Source organism: Panonychus citri, unplaced genomic scaffold (genome assembly GCF_014898815.1).
Source record: "Panonychus citri isolate SS breed McGregor unplaced genomic scaffold, ASM1489881v1 Contig00107, whole genome shotgun sequence".
NCBI lineage: Eukaryota > Metazoa > Arthropoda > Arachnida > Trombidiformes > Tetranychidae > Panonychus > Panonychus citri.
In genome coordinates, this window is record NW_026515512.1 from 80362 (window position 1) to 98937 (window position 18576).

An 18576-nucleotide genomic window follows, 5' to 3' on the forward strand; every position below is an offset into this window, starting at 1 on the left:
CTAAACAATTTCTCTCTCTCTCTCTCTCTCTCATATTTATCATCTTCAATAAGTAAACAATGGAAGACATTTTTCATTGGTGTCGTGAAGGTAATGGTTTTCTCGTTAGGGTTTGGCTCGATGATACAACTCATGATCTGAATCAAGGGTAAGAATTTAATTTAAATTGTCCATTGTGAAAATTTGTTGATTGAAATTGGGTCGAATCGATTGATTGTTAATTGTTGACCTTTCATTTTCTTTTGACTTTTATGTTATGTCTTTCTGTTTATTTGTTTACCATATGAATAACTCTGTTTGTTTACATTGTTTGATTTTCTCATAATAGTGATGATCATGGATTCAGTCCACTTCATTGGGCGTGTAAATCTGGACGTGGACACATCGTTGAGATGTTAATCAACAGAGGAGCTCGAATCAATGCCACCAATATGGGCGATGATACTGGCCTTCATTTAGCTGCCGCTCATGGACACAGAGAGATAGTTAATTATCTTCTTCGTCATAAGGCTGACATAAATTCAATCAACGAACATGGAAATACACCTTTACATTATGCTTGTTTCTGGGGCTATCAACAAGTTGCCGAAGATTTGATTAACGCTGGTGCTCGAGTTAACGTTATCAACAAGTATGGTGAAACTCCGTTAGATAAGAGTAAAGGACAAATGGCCTCAAGTTTACTTGAACTTGCTGAGAAAATGGGACAAGATGTTTCAAAGAAAGTTCCATACAAAGAGCAAAGTTGGCTTGGTACTAAAAGTCGATCTCGAGATGCGACACTTTCTCGTCATATGGGAATCAAATTGGAAGATCTTCATTTACAGGATAAATTATCAATCACCAAATCAGGTGAAACTTGGCGAGGAATTTGGCAGAATAATGAAATTTCGGCTAAATTTTTATCTCTTGGTGTTAAACCTTCAGTTGATGTGATTCGTCGAGCGTCAAGAAATTTTTCTGAAGAATTTCCTAGACTCAGAATATTTTCTCATCCAAATGTATTACCAGTTATCGGTTGTACCAATTCACCGCCCAATTTGGTTGTTATCAATCAATTCATGCCCTACGGAAGCCTTTACCAAGTCCTCCATCAACCGACAAATCTTGTTGTCGATCAAAATCGTGCCTTAAAATTTGCCGTCGATATCGCTAAAGGAATGGCCTTCCTACATTCTCTGGAACCACCGATAATGCGATATTTCCTCAATTCTAAACATGTTTACGTAAGAATTAATTTCTGCTCGAATGTGTTTCATTTGTAAATCTAATCACATTTCTCTCTTTCCATTTACTACAGATTGATGAAGATCTAACTGCCAGAATTAACATGGCGGACACCAAATTTTCATTCCAAGAACGAAATAAATATTATCATCCCGCTTGGATGTCACCAGAGGTCTTACAGAAAAAACTTACAGAGATCAATATAAAAGCCGCCGATATGTGGTCATTTGCTATTCTTTTATGGGAATTGGCCACTCGACAAGTGCCTTTCTCTGAATTATCTCCTATGGAATGTGGAATGAAAATTGCCCTGGAAGATTTAAGAATTTCAATTCCACCAGGAATCTCTTCTCACATGGGAAAATTGACTAAAATCTGTATGAATGAGGAACCAGGAAAAAGACCAACCTTTGATCAAGTCCTTCCAATCCTTGAGAAAATGATTCATGCTTAATTGTGCTAAACAGTCAAATTTCAGTGTTAATAATACCACTAATCATGAAACAATTGGAAACAATTAATATAACAATATAAATATCAATGTATCAATATGATTAACAATTATGAAACATTTTAACAAAAACAATCAAATAATTCGCAATTGATAATAAAAATATCATTAGAATTAAATTAAAAAATAACAGAATCACTTTTTCTGGATTGGTCATATTAGTTTTCTAGTTTACATTTGAAATAAAATTTACAATTTAAAATTACTTTGCGTTCAATTTTCATGTTCATCACGTTTAAGATTAACATTGGATAATTTTCTCCTTTAATTGTTCAATGGTCTCATTGTTGTAGCCCAATTGTTGTAGCACTTCAATCGTGCTCACCAACATCGGGTGGCGATTTCATTTCGCTTCGAAAGGCTGACAAATTGGACGCTAATGGTTGATATTTGACCGCTGGACCAAGTAATTTGATCTTTCCTCCTTTGTTGTGGTCCACTGAAATTACTGATTGATTGTGGATCACTTGAGGATCCTCGAAGACATCGTCTAGTTCATTAACTGGCCCATAAGAGATTCCTGAACCTTCAAAGTGTTTCAACCATTCTTGCATTGGTTTAGCACTTAAACCTTTTGTGATTAGTTTGTTAAGCTCCAAACGATTAGCATTACGATTTGCATTATCAGTGTACTTTGGATCATTGATAATTTTTTCAGCTTCAGCGGGAGAAAAGATCACACGGCAAATGGAATGAAACATTTTATCGGAACCAGCGCAAAGAGTGATATGTTTACCATCGGCACATTCGTAAGATTGGTAAGGTACAACAGTTTCATGGGCAGTTCCTCTTCGAGAATTATACCCGAATTAAGGTAGCCCACTCCGAGATTGGCAAGAATTGAGACTGTGGTTGACAGTAAATTACAATCGATTTTCATTCCAAGACCAGTGATTGATCTTTGGTGAAGAGCGGCAAGAATAGCACCATGAGCATAAAGGCCAGTGCTTAGATCGGACATGGCGACACCAACTTTACAAGGTTCACCACCTTCGGGTCCCGTTATGGCTAAAAGTCCACCCATTGAAGCGGCGATCACATCGAAACCAGCTCGTTTAGCATATGGACCTTAACATTGCAATGAAAATAATTAGAAACTCATTTTCTTGGATTTAATTGGAAAGAGATTACAAATTTACCTGTAGGACCAAAACCACTGATTGAACAGTAAATTATTTTCGGATTAATTTTATTCAAATCATCGTAACCAAGTCCCATGGAATTCAATTTACCAGGAATATAATTCTCGATGAAAATGTCACTTGAGGCGACCAACTTTTCCAATATCTTCAAACCCTCTGATCTTTTAAAGTCAATCGCGATACTCTGATAATATCAAACACACAAAGGGAATTTACTTTAAGGCTCAAAGTCGAGAAAAGAAATCAACAATTTCTTCATCAAAGGTGACACTTTGTAATATCTTCACGATAAATGAGTACAAACAAAAACGATTCTAATCAATTAGCTTTTCAATTACCTTTTTATTGCGATTGATGGACAAATAATAAGTAGAATCTCCATTAACAAAAGGTGGACCCCAACCTCGGGTTTCGTCACCTTTACCTGGTTTTTCAACTTTAATTACTTTAGCACCTAAATCCGAAAGTAACATTGTACAAAAAGGTCCGGCCAGAATTCTGGTCAAGTCGAGGACGGTGACATCACTTAAACAGCCTTCGAGTTTCTCATTGACACTTGTTGAAAATCTAGTAGGCTTGATCATAAGGCCAATATTTAGAAAGACTTTACTTCGCAAACAATTCATGATTGAGAGAAGAATAAACTTGAAAATAATTCAAATTACACATAAAAAATTACGATTGTTATGGTTAAACAAACGATCCACTGGTGCAACGATCCAAGTGAATCCCTTGCGATTGCAGCTCTACCTCAAAGCAATTCACCTGAGTGCCAACTTCAAATTGAGACTTACAATCGGACCGAATTTGCGATTGCACCTTAATTTTCACTTAATCTCTGGTAAGACACTTCATTGTTGTTACTTTCATACTTTTCGGTCCAAATTGCTTTTTTTGAAATCTATTCTAATAACCAATTCATTTCGAGTTGATTTTGATCAATGATTTTCATTATTCCTTAGTGAGTTTCAGGGTCAAGAGATGGCAGCACAAATTTCTGATCAATTCGGTTAACGTTTTTGTCTCTGTTTACAATGTTAGTTGTCAATGGAAACAGAAATTTAATTTTTGTTTTCATTTCATTTCTATCAATTTCTATCAACATTTAATTGTCTTTTTAATCATCTAATTGATTCAACTTTAGATTCACAATAATTTTACTTGTATTTTTATAGTCCATCTCTCCGGTTATTGAGGAAACAATGAATGTAAGTTGTAATGTTGAGAAATGAATAGAATGAAATGAAAATTGTCATTTGTATGATCACTAATTTTTGTTTTTCTATTTTCTGTTTTCTGTTTTGATTTGTATGGTTTGAAGGCAGAAATTGAAGAAACCCTTAAACGTATTGAAAGTACTCACAAATCGGTGATGGGAGTTATTGTTACCGATGATGAAGGGAACATAATTAAATCAACTCTATCCGAGAACAAGGAATCATCAGAAAGTTATGCCAACATAATTTGTGACATCGTTGAAAAGGCTCGAATGGCTCTTAAAGACAAAGAGTATATGAATGATGAACTTACCTTTCTAAAGATACGAACTAAAAGAATTGAATTTATTGTTGTTCCCGGTGAGTAGATTGATATCACTTTATTCCTCTTCTTCAGATAATCTTTTCCCTGTCATTAATCAATTGATAAAAGAAATATCTTCAAGAATCTAGTAAATATTAATAATATCTTGAGTTTCTTGATAATCAAAGATTATCTCATCTTGATATTATTGTCATGAGTTTGATCAGTGTTTTATTTTAGATAGAATTGATTTTCTCAACAACTTTCCTATCATTTTATTCAGATATAAAAGTTTATCTAATCATTTCGCTTACATTTCAATCATTATTCCTGTTCTAACTCTTAATTGATTTCTCTTTTTTTTCTCTCTTACTTTAGACAAAGATTTCATATTGATCACATTACTGAATCCAACTTTGGAATCAACAGCATAATTATCAACAGATCTAAAAAGTTAAAGAAAGGAAAAATACTGAAATCAGTCCAAAGATATTGAATTTTTCGAATGATTTTTAATCAATCAAATTCACTAATAAATTTCCATCTATTATAAATTCCAAAAAAAGGAGATGTTTCCAAAATTCATCGTTGGCTCGTCAATTCTCAGATCCACCCGCTTGTTGTATCTTTATAAAATTTTCGTATTGTTTCTCATCCATTAATCTTGAAAACTCTTCTTCATTTGGAACTTTCATCTTATAAATCCAACCTTGGTCATATGGAGATGTGTTTAGTAAATCTGAGAGCAATAGAAATAGAAAAAAAAAATTCTATTAATAAAAACAAAAGGCCAATAAAACGAGAAGAAAAAACAAAAATCGGTCATTTAACTTACGTGGTTCCGATTCAAGTTTCTCGTTAACGGCAACAACTTCACCTCGAAGTGGTGAATAAATGTCATTGGCTGATTTCGTGCTCTCAACACAACCAACCTCATCTAACGATAAAGAACAATTTACTAATTAATCCAATGAACGAATTTACAAAATATTTGATTTTCAAATGAATCACTTAATGAACATCAGAGTGAGAGACTAATGATAATTCATAAGCTGAAACAATTACTCACCATCTTTTTCAACCTCTCGACCAATTTCAGGTAATTCAGCAAAAACAATATCACCTAAAGCTTTTTGAGCATAATCAGATATACCAACAGTCGCAACATTGTCACTAATTGTTACCCATTCATGTTTATCATGATACCTTCGGTCTAATTGAAAAGAAAAACAAGAAGAAACAAAAAATAAACCAAAATAAAGCAAAAGCAAAAAAAGGTAAACAACAACAAGAAAATGATTCCAAAGTAATGGAATTACAATTTCAATGGAATAAAATGAAACAATATTCCATAAATTCCATATTCACATGAAAGAATAAACAGATTAACCATAATTACCTGAAAATCGATTAACAGAAAGACTTAATTTTCTCAATTGATTTGAAGAAGCCAAACAATTAGAAAATGCCGGTTGATTGGACAAAACATTGATCCATTTTGTTGTTGACATTAAATTGAAACAATTTACATTAGAAAAAGAAATCAAACTCTTGGTTAATTTAGAGAAATACATTTTCAAACGATCACCAACAATCTAATTAATAACAAAAAAAAAGAAACAATTAATTAAACACAAATAGAAAAAAAAATAAAGAAAATTAATTTTCTCTCAATGGTTATGCTCAGTTGGAACCAAGATAATGTATAGAGAGAATCAAATGTCTGGTGCTTCCAGCAATTGACTACATTCAGAATCAAGTGATTCCAATTTGGTTGTTTTGTCTCTTTCCTCTCTAATTATGGTGTTTATTTCACTAAATTAAATACAATTAACTGTTACTCTTTAAAAACTATCGACGAATTGATTGTGAAAAAAAATTAATTCAATTTCCATCACAACCTTATGACCCATTCTCAAGGTAACCTTGGAATTCAAGGCTTGAATTAAATTCTATTCTTTTCCAGCTGTAAGTACAATTTTCTTTTTCTCTCTTTTCTATTTTACTTCTTCTTTTTTTCTAATTAAATTAATCTTCTTCTTCTTCTGTTTATTGTCATTACTCTTCTTGTTTCATCTAAATTTAATTGTTCTAAATAGACAGATTATTATTTCTCTGTGGAAAGTGATGGTTTCTTTGGATTATCTGAAACCTTTTCAAACTTGCGCCAGGAATCAAAGGAACAAGTTGATTAGCAACCTGAGTTTTTCATCTTGATCACATTTAAAATTTGTAATTACAATTTAGTTTTCCATTTCTATTATTGAATTTGTTTCTCGTAATCACAACAAATCTAGTCAAATGTTTTACTCTTTTCCAGTATCCTGTTAATTGTCAACAATAATCAACTAGATTTATTTAGCTTTACATTGTTCACTTACTTAAACAATGATCAGCTGATTTTTTTATAACCTTTTCTATTTTTTTCTTCTTACTCCTTTTCCTTTTACTAGTGATTCTTGTAATCTGGTGTTCTTGTTTATTCAATCATCATGAGAGTCTCAATGCTACTTAGATTATTTAAACCTCGAAGGATTTCAACCTCATCATCACCGTCCATTAATACGAGAAATTTTCGTACATGGAGTGGAGGGAACATCAACCTTTTATTCTTACCCAATTTCGGATTCACCAAATTCAATCAGAAAAGAGATTTTTCTTCTAAACAAGAATCTTATTTCTCAGCAATCGGTGGAGAATCCGATGAACCACCGCCCGAACTGACACCAGAACAGGTTAGTGTTTTTCTCCTCGACTCTTTACTCGATATTTTCGACATTCGAATATCATTTCTTTTTTATAAAATAATATTTTCTTTCTTAGGTCACAAGTATTCTCACTATGAATGAAGTGAAATTTTCTGGAAACGGTCGAATAAAGACAATCGAATGTAATCAACTTTCTTCTAATCAACCGATTGAAGATCGTCTTCGAGTATCTAAATTAAATTTAACCGATATCAATACATCTTTAAATTCAAATTCTTCAAAAGAAGCCATGATTTTCGCCGTTTTCGATGGCCATGGTGGTAGATTATGTGCCGATGTTGTTACAAAACGTTTATTTAGTTATATCGCTTTATCTTTATGCACGGATCCAGTTAATATTGTTTCTGATGAAAAAATTGGATAAAATTGTTGAAGATTTACAAATAGCTCCAAATATATCTCAAAGTTTAAGTTTATCGTATGGACCTATTGCCTGTGAACGAATCAAGTCTGTCTCATCAGAAAGAACCAAATTTTACCTGGAAAGATTTGCTCATAAACTTACTGAAACTTCATATGAAACAATTGAAGAGAAAATATCTGATGCTTTCTTACAATGTGATCAAGATATTTCAGATGAAATCGAACATGGTTTATCAAATCCTGTTTCAAATGTTCTCATCCATTATTATCTTTCGCTTGCCGTTAGTGGTTGTTGCGTCTCTTTGATCATGATCCATGATGATGATTGTTATATTGCGTCTACAGGTAAATCTAATCTAATCTTAAATATAAATCTCTCTCTCTCTCATCTATAATTTCAACACTATTATCAAATGATTAACAATCCAATTTATTTATATTATTATTCAGGTGATTGTAAAGCAGTCTTGGGATTCCGTGAAGATGGTCCATCTAATCATGTAACTAAATCAGTTGATTTAACCAATGAGCATAACAGTGATAATGCCTCCGAAACCAAGAGATTACTTTCTGCCCATCCAGCTAAAGAAAAGAAAACAATTATCAAAAATGATAGACTTTTATCCCATCTTATGCCTTTCCGAGCTTTCGGTGATTTCTGTTACAAATGGGAGATCGAAAAAATCAAAAAAGTTGGCCTAACTCAAGCTTTTGGTCCTCATATTATACCTCCAAATTACCTGACCCCTCCTTACCTTACAGCTCAACCTGAAGTCTCCAAGATCTCATTATCTCAAAAATCAGAAACAACCATTGGAAGTAGATTCATTGTAATTGCAACCGATGGTCTCTGGGAACAGTATGGAACTAGTCGTTGTTTGATTAAACAATTATTCCGACATCAATTTATATTAAATTCAAATGTCTCATCAAGTGAAAATATCCCAGTGCCAAAGAACTCTAATCAAAGTTGTCCCAGTAAACAAGTTTCCAATAAGGTTACAGATAATTCAATTGAATCAAAGATTCCTGTTCATGGTGATTCAACAATCGATTACAATAAGTTCATTGATGATAACAGATCTACACACTTAATCCGAGTTGCCTTAGGAACACCTCCACCTTTATCCAATCTGATCCAAGATGATAATCCAACTGATTTTAAATCACAACATAAAAGATTATCTACTTTCTTGACTTTACCATCTCACCTTGTCCGTAATTTTAGAGATGATATAACTGTTATCGTTCTGCAATTAGATTAAATAAGAGTAAATATTTGTGGCAAAAACAATTAACAATCTTGGTTAACCCGATCATCTGGTATCCAAATGTGATTCTGATTATACAAGTAATTTAATCATCATTATTATCATTGTGAAAAAACAAAACAAATCTGTAAATGACAACATTATTTAGGATAAACGTTTTAATTTTAATTGCTCAATTGTAATACATCAAATTTGCCTCGACAATTAATCTAGTCATTTTCAATATTCCCCTCTCATCAAAAACAATCAATATCTTATGTAATAGTAATTGTTAACATGTTTAATTGTGAAAGTTATCTGAAAGTTAAGAGTATTTACCAATTGTAACTTGACAACAAAAAGAATCAAGTTCAAGGTTAATTATCAAACTAATTGTAATCATCTTCAGTCCTGAATATTAACTATTTTTCCTTACACAGAGGCGAAAGACGATAAACCAGTTTGAAAGATTTTTCTTTCTAAGCTTCGAGTAAGACTGAGAGAGAAAAGGTTTCAATTGAGATTAAGATTGAGAAAATTTCGCCCAAAATTAAGTAGGACGATCGAACCGACGAAATTTCTCTTTCATTGTTATTCTAGCGCCATCTTTTCTTTACTTGATACAAGTTCTTATCTTAAGTACTTTCAATCTCTCTCTCTCTGTGTTGATTAAACTGGATTTTTCTTTTCTGATGAATTAACTGATCGTTAGAGTTAATCATGTCTTCTCGATTGTATTTCGTAAATGATATTCCAAGTGCTGTTCGTGATAACCTTGAAGGTCTTGTCACCGTTAATAGTCACCTGATTATCCACAAAACGTCCAACATTGTGTTGAGAAAAGATTTCGGAGAATCAGTTCTGTCGAAACGTAAAGTTGCCTTAATTTCTGGTGGTGGTTCGGGACATGAGCCATCACATGCTGGTTTCGTTGGTCGAGGTTTGTTAACTGCTTCCGTTTCCGGTAATATATTTGCTTCGCCCACTACTGATGAGGTTCTGAGAACAATTAAAATCGTCAATCCTATTGGTCAAAACAGTGAAACCTTGTTAATCGTTCCTAATTACACTGGTGATAGAATTCACTTTGGATTAGCAAAGGAAAAAGCTATTGCGCTTGGGTTTAAAGTGGACATTTTCGTGTTTGGTGATGATTGTGTTTTCAGATCGGCGGGCGGAAAGGCTGGAGGATCAAGAGGATTAGCGGGTGTATTTTTTATCCATAAAATCGCTGGTGCCTTAGCTGAATCGAAATCAGATCTTAGGTCCATCAAAACATATCTACAGTCTATTTCAGATCGAATCGCTTCCATCTCGATTTCTCTTGGTCCTTGTAATGTTCCTGGAGTTGGTCCGTCTTTTGTTATGCCTTCAGGGCAACTCGAAGTTGGTCTAGGAATTCACGGAGAAAGAGGTTCTGATCGTGTATCATATATTCCAGCTAATGAAGCCGTTGCTTTGTTAATTGGACGGTTGACCAGCGAAGATGCTGGTCTAAGTGAATACTTTTTACCTGATCGATCAACTCGAATTGTCCTTTTATTCAATGACAATGGTGGATTAACAACTATGGAAATGAATATTATTATCAGAGAGACTGTCTCTCAGTTGACTTCGCAAGGATTTACCATTGAACGTACTTATTCAGGTCGATATGTAACATCTTTCGATATGGTCGGTATCTGTATTAGTATGATGGTCGTAAATGATGAAATCTTGGCTCATCTGGATGCACCATGTTACAGTGCTATCATAACCCAAGGATCTTCTTTATCTCGACAATTAAATGACCCAAGTAGACTGATCATCGAAGATCATGAAGATATGAAAGTTCACTTAGTTGTTACGAAAGTGTAGCCGATAGATTAACTGAGGACGAAACAATATTCATCAAATGTGTTTCCGCGGCTTGTAAAGTTTTAATCGATAACGAAAGTGATCTTAATAGACTTGATTCAGAATCAGGTGATTCGGATTGTGGATCAACTTTAGCTGTTGGAGCTCGAAAAATTTTATCAACCATAGAATCGGGAAAATTTGTAGCTTCTTTCCTTCAATTAGCCCACATTATCGAGAGCTGTATGGGCGGAACGAGTGGAGCACTTTTCAGTTTATTTTTCAACGAAGCCTCGAATGTTGTTGAATCTATGAGGTCGGTTAATCCAGTTCTAGGATTATCCATGCAAAGCTGGTTACCAATCATCAAAAGATCGTGTAGCAAAATGACCCTGTACAGTTACGCAGAGCCAGGAGATCGAACCTTGGTTGACCCGTTGACCGCTTTGATTAAAGCGCTAGAAAATTTCCTGGCCTCAACTGAGCCCACGGCGAGTGTTTTGACCGCTATAATTGACGAAGTTAAATTATCAGCTGAATCTACGGCCTCAATGGTCGCTAAGATTGGCCGAGCTTCGTACACGCCAATACAACCATATCAAGGACCCGATCCTGGAGCTTGGGCAATTTACTTAATTGTTGAAAAAGTTATTTGCACTTATATTCAATCAAATTAACTTTGAAACAACAACAACAACAATCAGTAAAAATAACAAACAATTTATTAATAATTATGACAATGGATATTGAGGTCAATCAAAAAATGAAAATGATACATTTTAATTGTTTTAACATGATCAAAATTGTCTAACAAGTTAATTGCTTGTGAAAAAAAAGCTTATCGATAACAATGAAATTAAATTAATCGGGTTATTAATTTCAGTAATTGTTAAAAATCAATGATTCTAATAATTGATCAACAATCTTTACTTTCCTCACGAAATGTATCATCTTTAACTTGATTGTTACCAAATTACAAATGAATTAATTTTTCTAATCAGTTGAATACAATGTTAATTGTTGACTGTATATAAATGGTTAACTGGATTTCAAGGAATCAAATTAACGATAAACTTAATTGCTTCACATTAACGTTACCGGTGAAATGATGATTACTAATCGCAATTACGATCATTCTGTTAATCTTCAACCTTTCACTGATTGTTTTCAATTTCCAATCAACGATAATCATTTAGCTTAATCATTTCTCTTAATGATTATAAAAAAAAATCTCTCTCTCCCAATTGTCTTGATTGTTTCTTGTTACCTTAATTTCTGATTGATTAACTAACTATTGGAATCATTGAAGCAACAATATTAACTTGTTAACGAACAACAAAAAAAAACTTTAACCAATCAACAAATGATCAGATTAACTAATCAATTCTGATCTTAAATTTGTTTAGTCTAAAGTTAATCAAGTTTACAGATTCTTCCTATTAAATCAACTATACAAATGTCCCAAAGATTTTTAACCCTTAATTGCAATTACTTTAACTGATCACAATCAATTCTTGAATAACTAGTTAGTTAACTTTTCTCAGTTCAAAGTTTAATTATGGAACCATTTAGTTTACCTTACATTGATGTGGAAAAATTTTCCATCCCAAACAATTTAACTAAATAGTTAGTTAAATTATCGGAAATAAAATCAATCTTTTTTCCCAATGGTCAACCAGTCAAAGCCCCTTAAGGTCAATTGCCTTTTTTCAACCAATTATTTGTGTATTGTTACAATTACAGAATTAACAATGAATCAAATTAACCATTTCTCTTGTTAATTGTCACTCATTGTCAACACAATTGATTGTCAATCTTAAAAAAATGATTATTACAGTAAATTTGATTTGGTTACCCATCATGTGAACATAGTTAATCATTGTTAAGTTTAATTGTAATTCTCAACAATCATTTACTTGTTAACATGATTAAAATTTCAAATCACGATTTTCATAATCAAATACAATTAGTTTACCAATAAAGATAATTCAAAATCTAAATGGTAACCTCAACAATTAGATGAATGTTTAAAAAGAGATGAAGTAAACAATTAACCAGTTAGTTGATTGATTAATCAAAAATAACAACGACCAATTCCGATTATGTAACAGGATTAATCGAGTTTAATTAGCATCAAATTAGTCAAATTCTCAACGTTAATTGACCTTAATTTTCAGTCTATTTTGTTAATCATCTCGTAATCAATGTTATCCTCATCATCCCTATCAAAATGGTCTCAGAACCATAATAATGATAATTGACTTTCCTTTCATGTTTCACAATCAAAGGATTTTAAAGGTAACAATTAAGATGAAAATCAATGGATGAAACCTAATTTCTTTCATCTTATTTATCATCCTCATCCCGTTTTTGTCTTCCTCCCGACATGGAAGGTGTAAAGGTGCTGATGATCAGTTGATGGTGGTTAATGTTGTTTCTCGTGCTCATCCAAACACATCGACACCGGAATTGTAATGTAACTGTTACACTCTCAGAATAAACTTGAAATTTAATTTCGTCATCAACTGATCATCATTATCATCAACTCTTTTTTTTTCAATTTCCACAAAATTACACCCAATTCATCCCCTGTTCATCTCTACTCTATCTTCTTCCATCTCTCATCCATGAAACTTTCCTTCTAAGTTATTATTTGATAATATAATAGAACTCGTACCATTATCATCATCATCATCATCATTAAGATTATCATCATTATTGTTTATAATCTTGAGAGAACATTTTTTTTTCTTTCCTCATCCTCATCGTTTTTACTTTACTTTTTGCACATCATTAGTCTTGAAGAACTGACAATTATCATATACTAATATCAATTTCAAGGTGAAAATTTAATTTCATATTTGTAATAGTTACAAGTTTATTATTCACTTAACTGTAACGTGTTTAGGCCTTAATCAAATTAAACAGCTCGTTATCTTCATCATCATCATCATTATCCGTTTTTCCCTCTAATTGTTTATCAAAAGTCAATTTGTTGATTGTTAAAAAGCAAAATGAGAAGATGAAGAGAAAAAAAAACTCGATTGATAAAAAATATTCAATATTGGTGACAATATGAATTCTGATCGACTCGTGTTCATATTGTTCATATTCAATTGCGCCTTTTTCATCCTCATTCCAACCGTGTCATCTTCAGACTTATCTTTTCTTTATCATCATCATCATCATCATCTTCTTCTTCTAAGGGCTGAGAGAGGGAGAGAGAAAGGTGAGTGAGCATGTAAGTTGAATGGGAGAAAGATGAAGATGATTCAAGAACAGGTAGTTGATGAAGATTGTTTGATTTACTTTTCTTGAGGTTAGTTTTTTGCTTCTTCCTTTTACATATTATGTGAATTTTTTTGCTTCTTTACAAGAAATTTAAATTTTCCATTCATGGTGATTAATTTAATTCCTGAATTACGATTGTTCTGGTTTTCGCCTGTTTATCCCTTGTTGACACAATGTTACAATTAAACGTTCACCTGTGTAATTTTATTGTGATCAGTGTATTGATTAACGTTAATAATGTAATTAGTTCACCTAGAAATAAATATCATCATCGAATTAAAAATTTTAGTGATGAAGATGATCATCCAATTGTGATCTCATCTGCTCATCATCAATTATATCACAATGATCAATTTCAATCTAAAAGGTTACCAACAACAACTACCACAACTAGACAACCCTTTTTACACCGGTCAACTGTGATGACCACTGATTTTGATAATCAATTTAATCCATTTAAAACTCACCTAAAGGTTAATGTCTCAGTTTTACCATTGAAATCACGACCCATTATTGTTAAAGGGCCAACCACAAGTTCAACATCAACTACAACCACAACTACGACTACAACGTCGACCACAACAACACCAGCACCAAGGGTGTTAATTTCATCCTCAACTACAACCACAACTCCGAGTTCGTTACCTTTATCGTCAACACAGGCTAATCTTGTTGTTCAACCTTCGACTACTCATAAACCACCAAAACCAACCAAAGGACGAAGTGAACTTGATATGAGCACATCTTCATCAGTCAACAATTTAACGATCGCTCATCCAATCAATCAACAAGATAATAAGTCGGGCACTTCTTTACTTCAACCGTTAACTTTACTGCTTATGTCTTACCTTGCAAATCGCAAGATAAATTCACTTCCAGCTGATCGTAATACCCATGGATTAAAATATTTACCCTCATATCCGACGCATCCTTTACCCTCCGTGATAAATAATTCATTTTACGAATCTTCAGATCACAATTTAAACGATAACGAGACTGAATCACGAACCATTGCTTCCTGGTTTGGTGGTCTTACTCGTCGATTAAAGCGACCTAAACATCCACACAGAAGAGACCATACCGTTGGCCCTGGTCGAGGTACAATTCCTATTCATTATGAAACCGCTCCGATTTCATTGGCATCACTTCATGGACCTTCATTGGCATCGATTGGTCGACCTGGTTCATCGTCAGATCAAATGATTCTTCCTGGTCTATTACCTCAACCAGAAGGTTTTCCAGGTCCTTATAATCCTGAGAATTCAGTTTTACTTCCTCCTGATATCATGGAAAATTCTGGTATCAAATATTGGCTCGATTTCATTGAAAAGGGAGGAACGACTGATGATATTCCCCCGTCACATTATAACGGTTCACCAGCTCCTCTTCCCCCTCATTTTTCATCGTCCCATCATCCGCATTCCCCTCATCCTCCATCACCTTTATCACCACAGACAATTTTTGAAACAGCGGGTTCAGATCACGATGAGGTCGATTTCAATAATGCTGTTAAAAGGCAATTCAAACGACCTCCAATCCAGGCCAAACCTGATGGTAATCGACATGGTACAAGATACAGACCAAATCAAAATCGACCATCAAATGGAGGCTCAAATAGTGGCAATGGAAATAATGGAAATCAAGGTGATAATCAGAAACACAGTTACGGTGAAACAAGTGATTCTCATGATGGTACTGATAGAATTGGTAATAATAATAATAACAACTACGATTCGGATCGTCATAAGAATGAAATGTCACCTCGTTGTGACAAATTCACTGCTCATATTTGTGTTGACGATTTCGAGTATCCAGAACAAGCGATTGTCGATGAAATTTATAAAAGAAGAGACATTTTTGAATTGATGTATTCAGAGGTGAAAGGTAATCCATCATTGGTTGACGGGATTCCAAGAGATGTCGAGGAATCGTATAGCTATGATATCGACGATTCGAGCGATGATTCTGATGAAGACAATGATTCACCAGGAGATAGAAATGATGTGTTGGGTGATGAAAGAGTTGTCGATCCAATGTATTCAGCAGCAAATTCAGATTCATTTATAAAATCCGGTGGAAGACAGGGAATCAGATCATCAGGAGGAAACGACGGATCTTCGGGCACAAATGGTGCTTCTAATAATAACGGCGGTGGAAGTTCATCTAAAGATACTGCGAGTAGTGGTTATGTTTGTCCTTCTGAAGTTCTCTATGGAAAACCTAAACTTGCTCGTAACATGAAAGGCGATTGGAAGGTGATTGTAAACGCCGCTGAATTCACTCAAACGGTTCGTATGGAAAAGTGTCTTCGACCCAATCAACGTTGTAATTATGTGACCAACATTGGAATCGCTTCCCGTTGTGCTCAAGTTCACTCTTTCCATCGACTAATGGTGTTCGAAAAAGGTAAAGGATTTTACATCGACACCTTCCGTATACCGACAGCATGTTCATGTCACATTAGACGAACCGGAGGTCCAACTGGACCATCACCAATGTCCGACTTATTAGGATTAAATGAATCACCTGGAACCGGGTCAGGATCATCGAGCGGATCAAATTTAAATGGTGCCAACGGCGGAACAGTAGGTTCCAATAACAATGGACACGTTTCAATAGGTAAAAGTCCAACACCGATACAGTTGAGTAACGCACTTTGGTCAATTCTTGGCTCTGGTCCAGGTAATCAAGGACCGACAACAATGTCAGGTAATCCTTTCTCGGTATTGGATAACATTAACGCTGTAAATAGTGACCTATTAAAGGCTCAACTTTCCGTGTTATCAAGTCTGAAAAACTATCCTTCTTTAACTGGATCAATATCACCTGAGAGTGTCTTGCAACAATTAACATCTCAATCAGATGCAATTCAAAATATTCAAGGATTAACTGGATCATTTAATCCAACCACTGGTTTCTCTTCAATTACTGGTAAATCACCTTCATCAAATAATCCAAATGATTTATCAAACAATGAATATCTTTTACCTGGAATGATTTATGCTGAGGAACCTTTATCATTCCAAGAGCATTCAGATAATTTGGGTGGACGATTAAGTAGCTCACATCCAAGTGGAACATTTACTCGAGGCTCATCATCACCTTTATCATCTTCTTCGTCATCTTCATCATCCTCAATTCCTGGCAGCGAAATGTCCAACGGAGGTACACCATTGGTCCAAGTTATTCATGTTCCAGTTTCATCTCATCCTTTATCCCCACAACTCCAACGGCACCATCACCATGGTTCCACCACAAGTAATATACAATTCCCTGTGTACAAACAACCGATAAACCCGACAAATACTGACCTTCACACTTTGACCGCTTATGCTTCGGCCAGTAAATCGTCAGCGGATGCACTTAAATCGGAACGAAAACCTCCCGATTATTTTTCAACGGAACAAGAAAGAAACAAAATGAACGTTAATCGAGCTTCAGATTCCAATTCCAATTCAAATTCTAATAACAATCAAAATAATTTCGATTCTAATCAACATGATAACGATAATGACCATGATTCTAATCAACAATCAACTAAATTAAATGAGACAATTAGCACTTACGATTCAGTGGTATTAACAAGTACACCCAAAGTCGCAGTCACCGGTGAATCAAATTCCCATGTTACTCATCCTCAGGAAACAATTAAATCAAATGATAAAAATGATTCAACAAACAACAATCATTTAATTACTACAATCAACAATAAAAGTAATGATACTAATACCAATTCGGATAAAACATTAGCTAATTCAGTTTCCGATGGAAAAGTTAATTTCTCATATCATCCGATATTAGAATACATTTTACCATCTCAATCAACTTCATGAGAAAAATTTAATTGTTATGATAACAAGTGAAAATCAATTAACTATTTGATTATTATTATCAAGTTAATCTTTAATTTCCTTTAACAATTAACTGTTCAAAACTCAAACTCAAACTCACACACAAACACACATATGAAAAGTGTATATTTATTTTTACTTCAATCGTAAACAATTAACTGCTTATCAACAATTCCCTTAATTGTAACACTTTACTTATTGTCAATCAATTGTTTCAATTGAAAATAAATCATGTAAATAAAATAATTGTCATTCAACTGATTTGTGAGAGTATTTAATTATTACGACAATTTAAAAAAAAAAAGTTACCAATAGGAAAGAGATGAAAATAATTAACCATAAATCATTTTAATTCAATAATTGGTTCATTTAATTTATGTATAACTAAATCTATCAGATTACATTGTAACAATTTAAATTGTTCCGTTGATGATTTTGTTTCATTTGATTTTGGTTGAAAACAAAGTTTTACTTTTAGTTGGCTTAATGTTGAAACAATTTAATCGATTTGTTAATCTAATTTAATTTAAATGTACAATCAACAATTAGTATTGGAAAAACAAAAAGATCATCTCGGATTTAAATTGTTATGGTTGTTAACAATTAACTATTAATTGGTTAATTGTAATTGGAAAGAGGCGATGAAAACTTTCCTGAGAGAAAAAGTTTATTTTTCTTAATTGAAACACAATACAAAATCATTACCAAGTTAATTGTTGTTTAACAATCGTGTGAAACTAATTAACAACAGTTAATTATTAAACTAATCAACCAATCGTTAGATGGCGATGGTTATAATTACATAGACATCCGAAG

General features: G+C 33.5%; 7 protein-coding genes across 7 annotated transcripts; 5 read left to right on the plus strand and 2 right to left on the minus strand.

The window, feature by feature from the left end:
- The first annotated feature begins 10 nt into the window (after positions 1-10).
- On the plus strand, positions 11-1940 carry LOC128389302 (integrin-linked protein kinase homolog pat-4-like). Its single transcript, XM_053348861.1, has 3 exons — positions 11-148; positions 329-1226; positions 1301-1940. The coding sequence occupies exons 1-3, from the start codon at positions 60-62 to the stop codon at positions 1679-1681; spliced, it is 1368 nt and encodes a 455-aa protein (XP_053204836.1). The 5' UTR covers positions 11-59; the 3' UTR covers positions 1682-1940.
- LOC128389303 (succinate--hydroxymethylglutarate CoA-transferase-like) lies at positions 1816-3583 on the minus strand. Its single transcript, XM_053348862.1, is given in 5 exon segments — positions 1816-2052; positions 2054-2540; positions 2543-2806; positions 2878-3064; positions 3219-3583. Coding segments are annotated over 5 exon segments (1299 nt in total). The 5' UTR covers positions 3507-3583; the 3' UTR covers positions 1816-1979.
- A 345-nt stretch (positions 3584-3928) lies between these two features.
- LOC128389308 (dynein light chain roadblock-type 1-like) lies at positions 3929-4966 on the plus strand. The gene is made up of 3 exons (XM_053348866.1): positions 3929-4088; positions 4202-4457; positions 4780-4966. The coding sequence occupies exons 1-3, from the start codon at positions 4083-4085 to the stop codon at positions 4833-4835; spliced, it is 318 nt and encodes a 105-aa protein (XP_053204841.1). The 5' UTR covers positions 3929-4082; the 3' UTR covers positions 4836-4966.
- LOC128389306 (glycine cleavage system H protein-like) lies at positions 4894-6127 on the minus strand. Its single transcript, XM_053348865.1, has 4 exons — positions 5801-6127; positions 5471-5614; positions 5237-5338; positions 4894-5140 (listed from the first exon to the last, which is right to left on the minus strand). Exons 1-4 carry the CDS (start codon positions 5973-5975, stop codon positions 4998-5000), a joined length of 564 nt encoding a protein of 187 aa, XP_053204840.1. The 5' UTR covers positions 5976-6127; the 3' UTR covers positions 4894-4997.
- Positions 6128-6229: 102 nt separating this feature from the next.
- On the plus strand, positions 6230-8971 carry LOC128389300 (pyruvate dehydrogenase [acetyl-transferring]-phosphatase 1, mitochondrial-like). The gene is given in 6 exon segments (XM_053348859.1): positions 6230-6369; positions 6505-6633; positions 6855-7136; positions 7225-7517; positions 7519-7877; positions 7983-8971. Coding segments are annotated over 4 exon segments (1710 nt in total). The 5' UTR covers positions 6230-6369; positions 6505-6633; positions 6855-6893; the 3' UTR covers positions 8798-8971.
- A 139-nt stretch (positions 8972-9110) lies between these two features.
- LOC128389299 (triokinase/FMN cyclase-like) lies at positions 9111-11514 on the plus strand. Its single transcript, XM_053348857.1, is given in 2 exon segments — positions 9111-10604; positions 10607-11514. Coding segments are annotated over 2 exon segments (1791 nt in total). The 5' UTR covers positions 9111-9502; the 3' UTR covers positions 11296-11514.
- A 1171-nt stretch (positions 11515-12685) lies between these two features.
- Positions 12686-18017, plus strand: LOC128389298 (probable cyclin-dependent serine/threonine-protein kinase DDB_G0292550). Its single transcript, XM_053348856.1, has 2 exons — positions 12686-12916; positions 13012-18017. Exon 2 carries the CDS (start codon positions 14083-14085, stop codon positions 17740-17742), a length of 3660 nt encoding a protein of 1219 aa, XP_053204831.1. The 5' UTR covers positions 12686-12916; positions 13012-14082; the 3' UTR covers positions 17743-18017.
- The last annotated feature ends 559 nt before the right edge of the window (positions 18018-18576 follow it).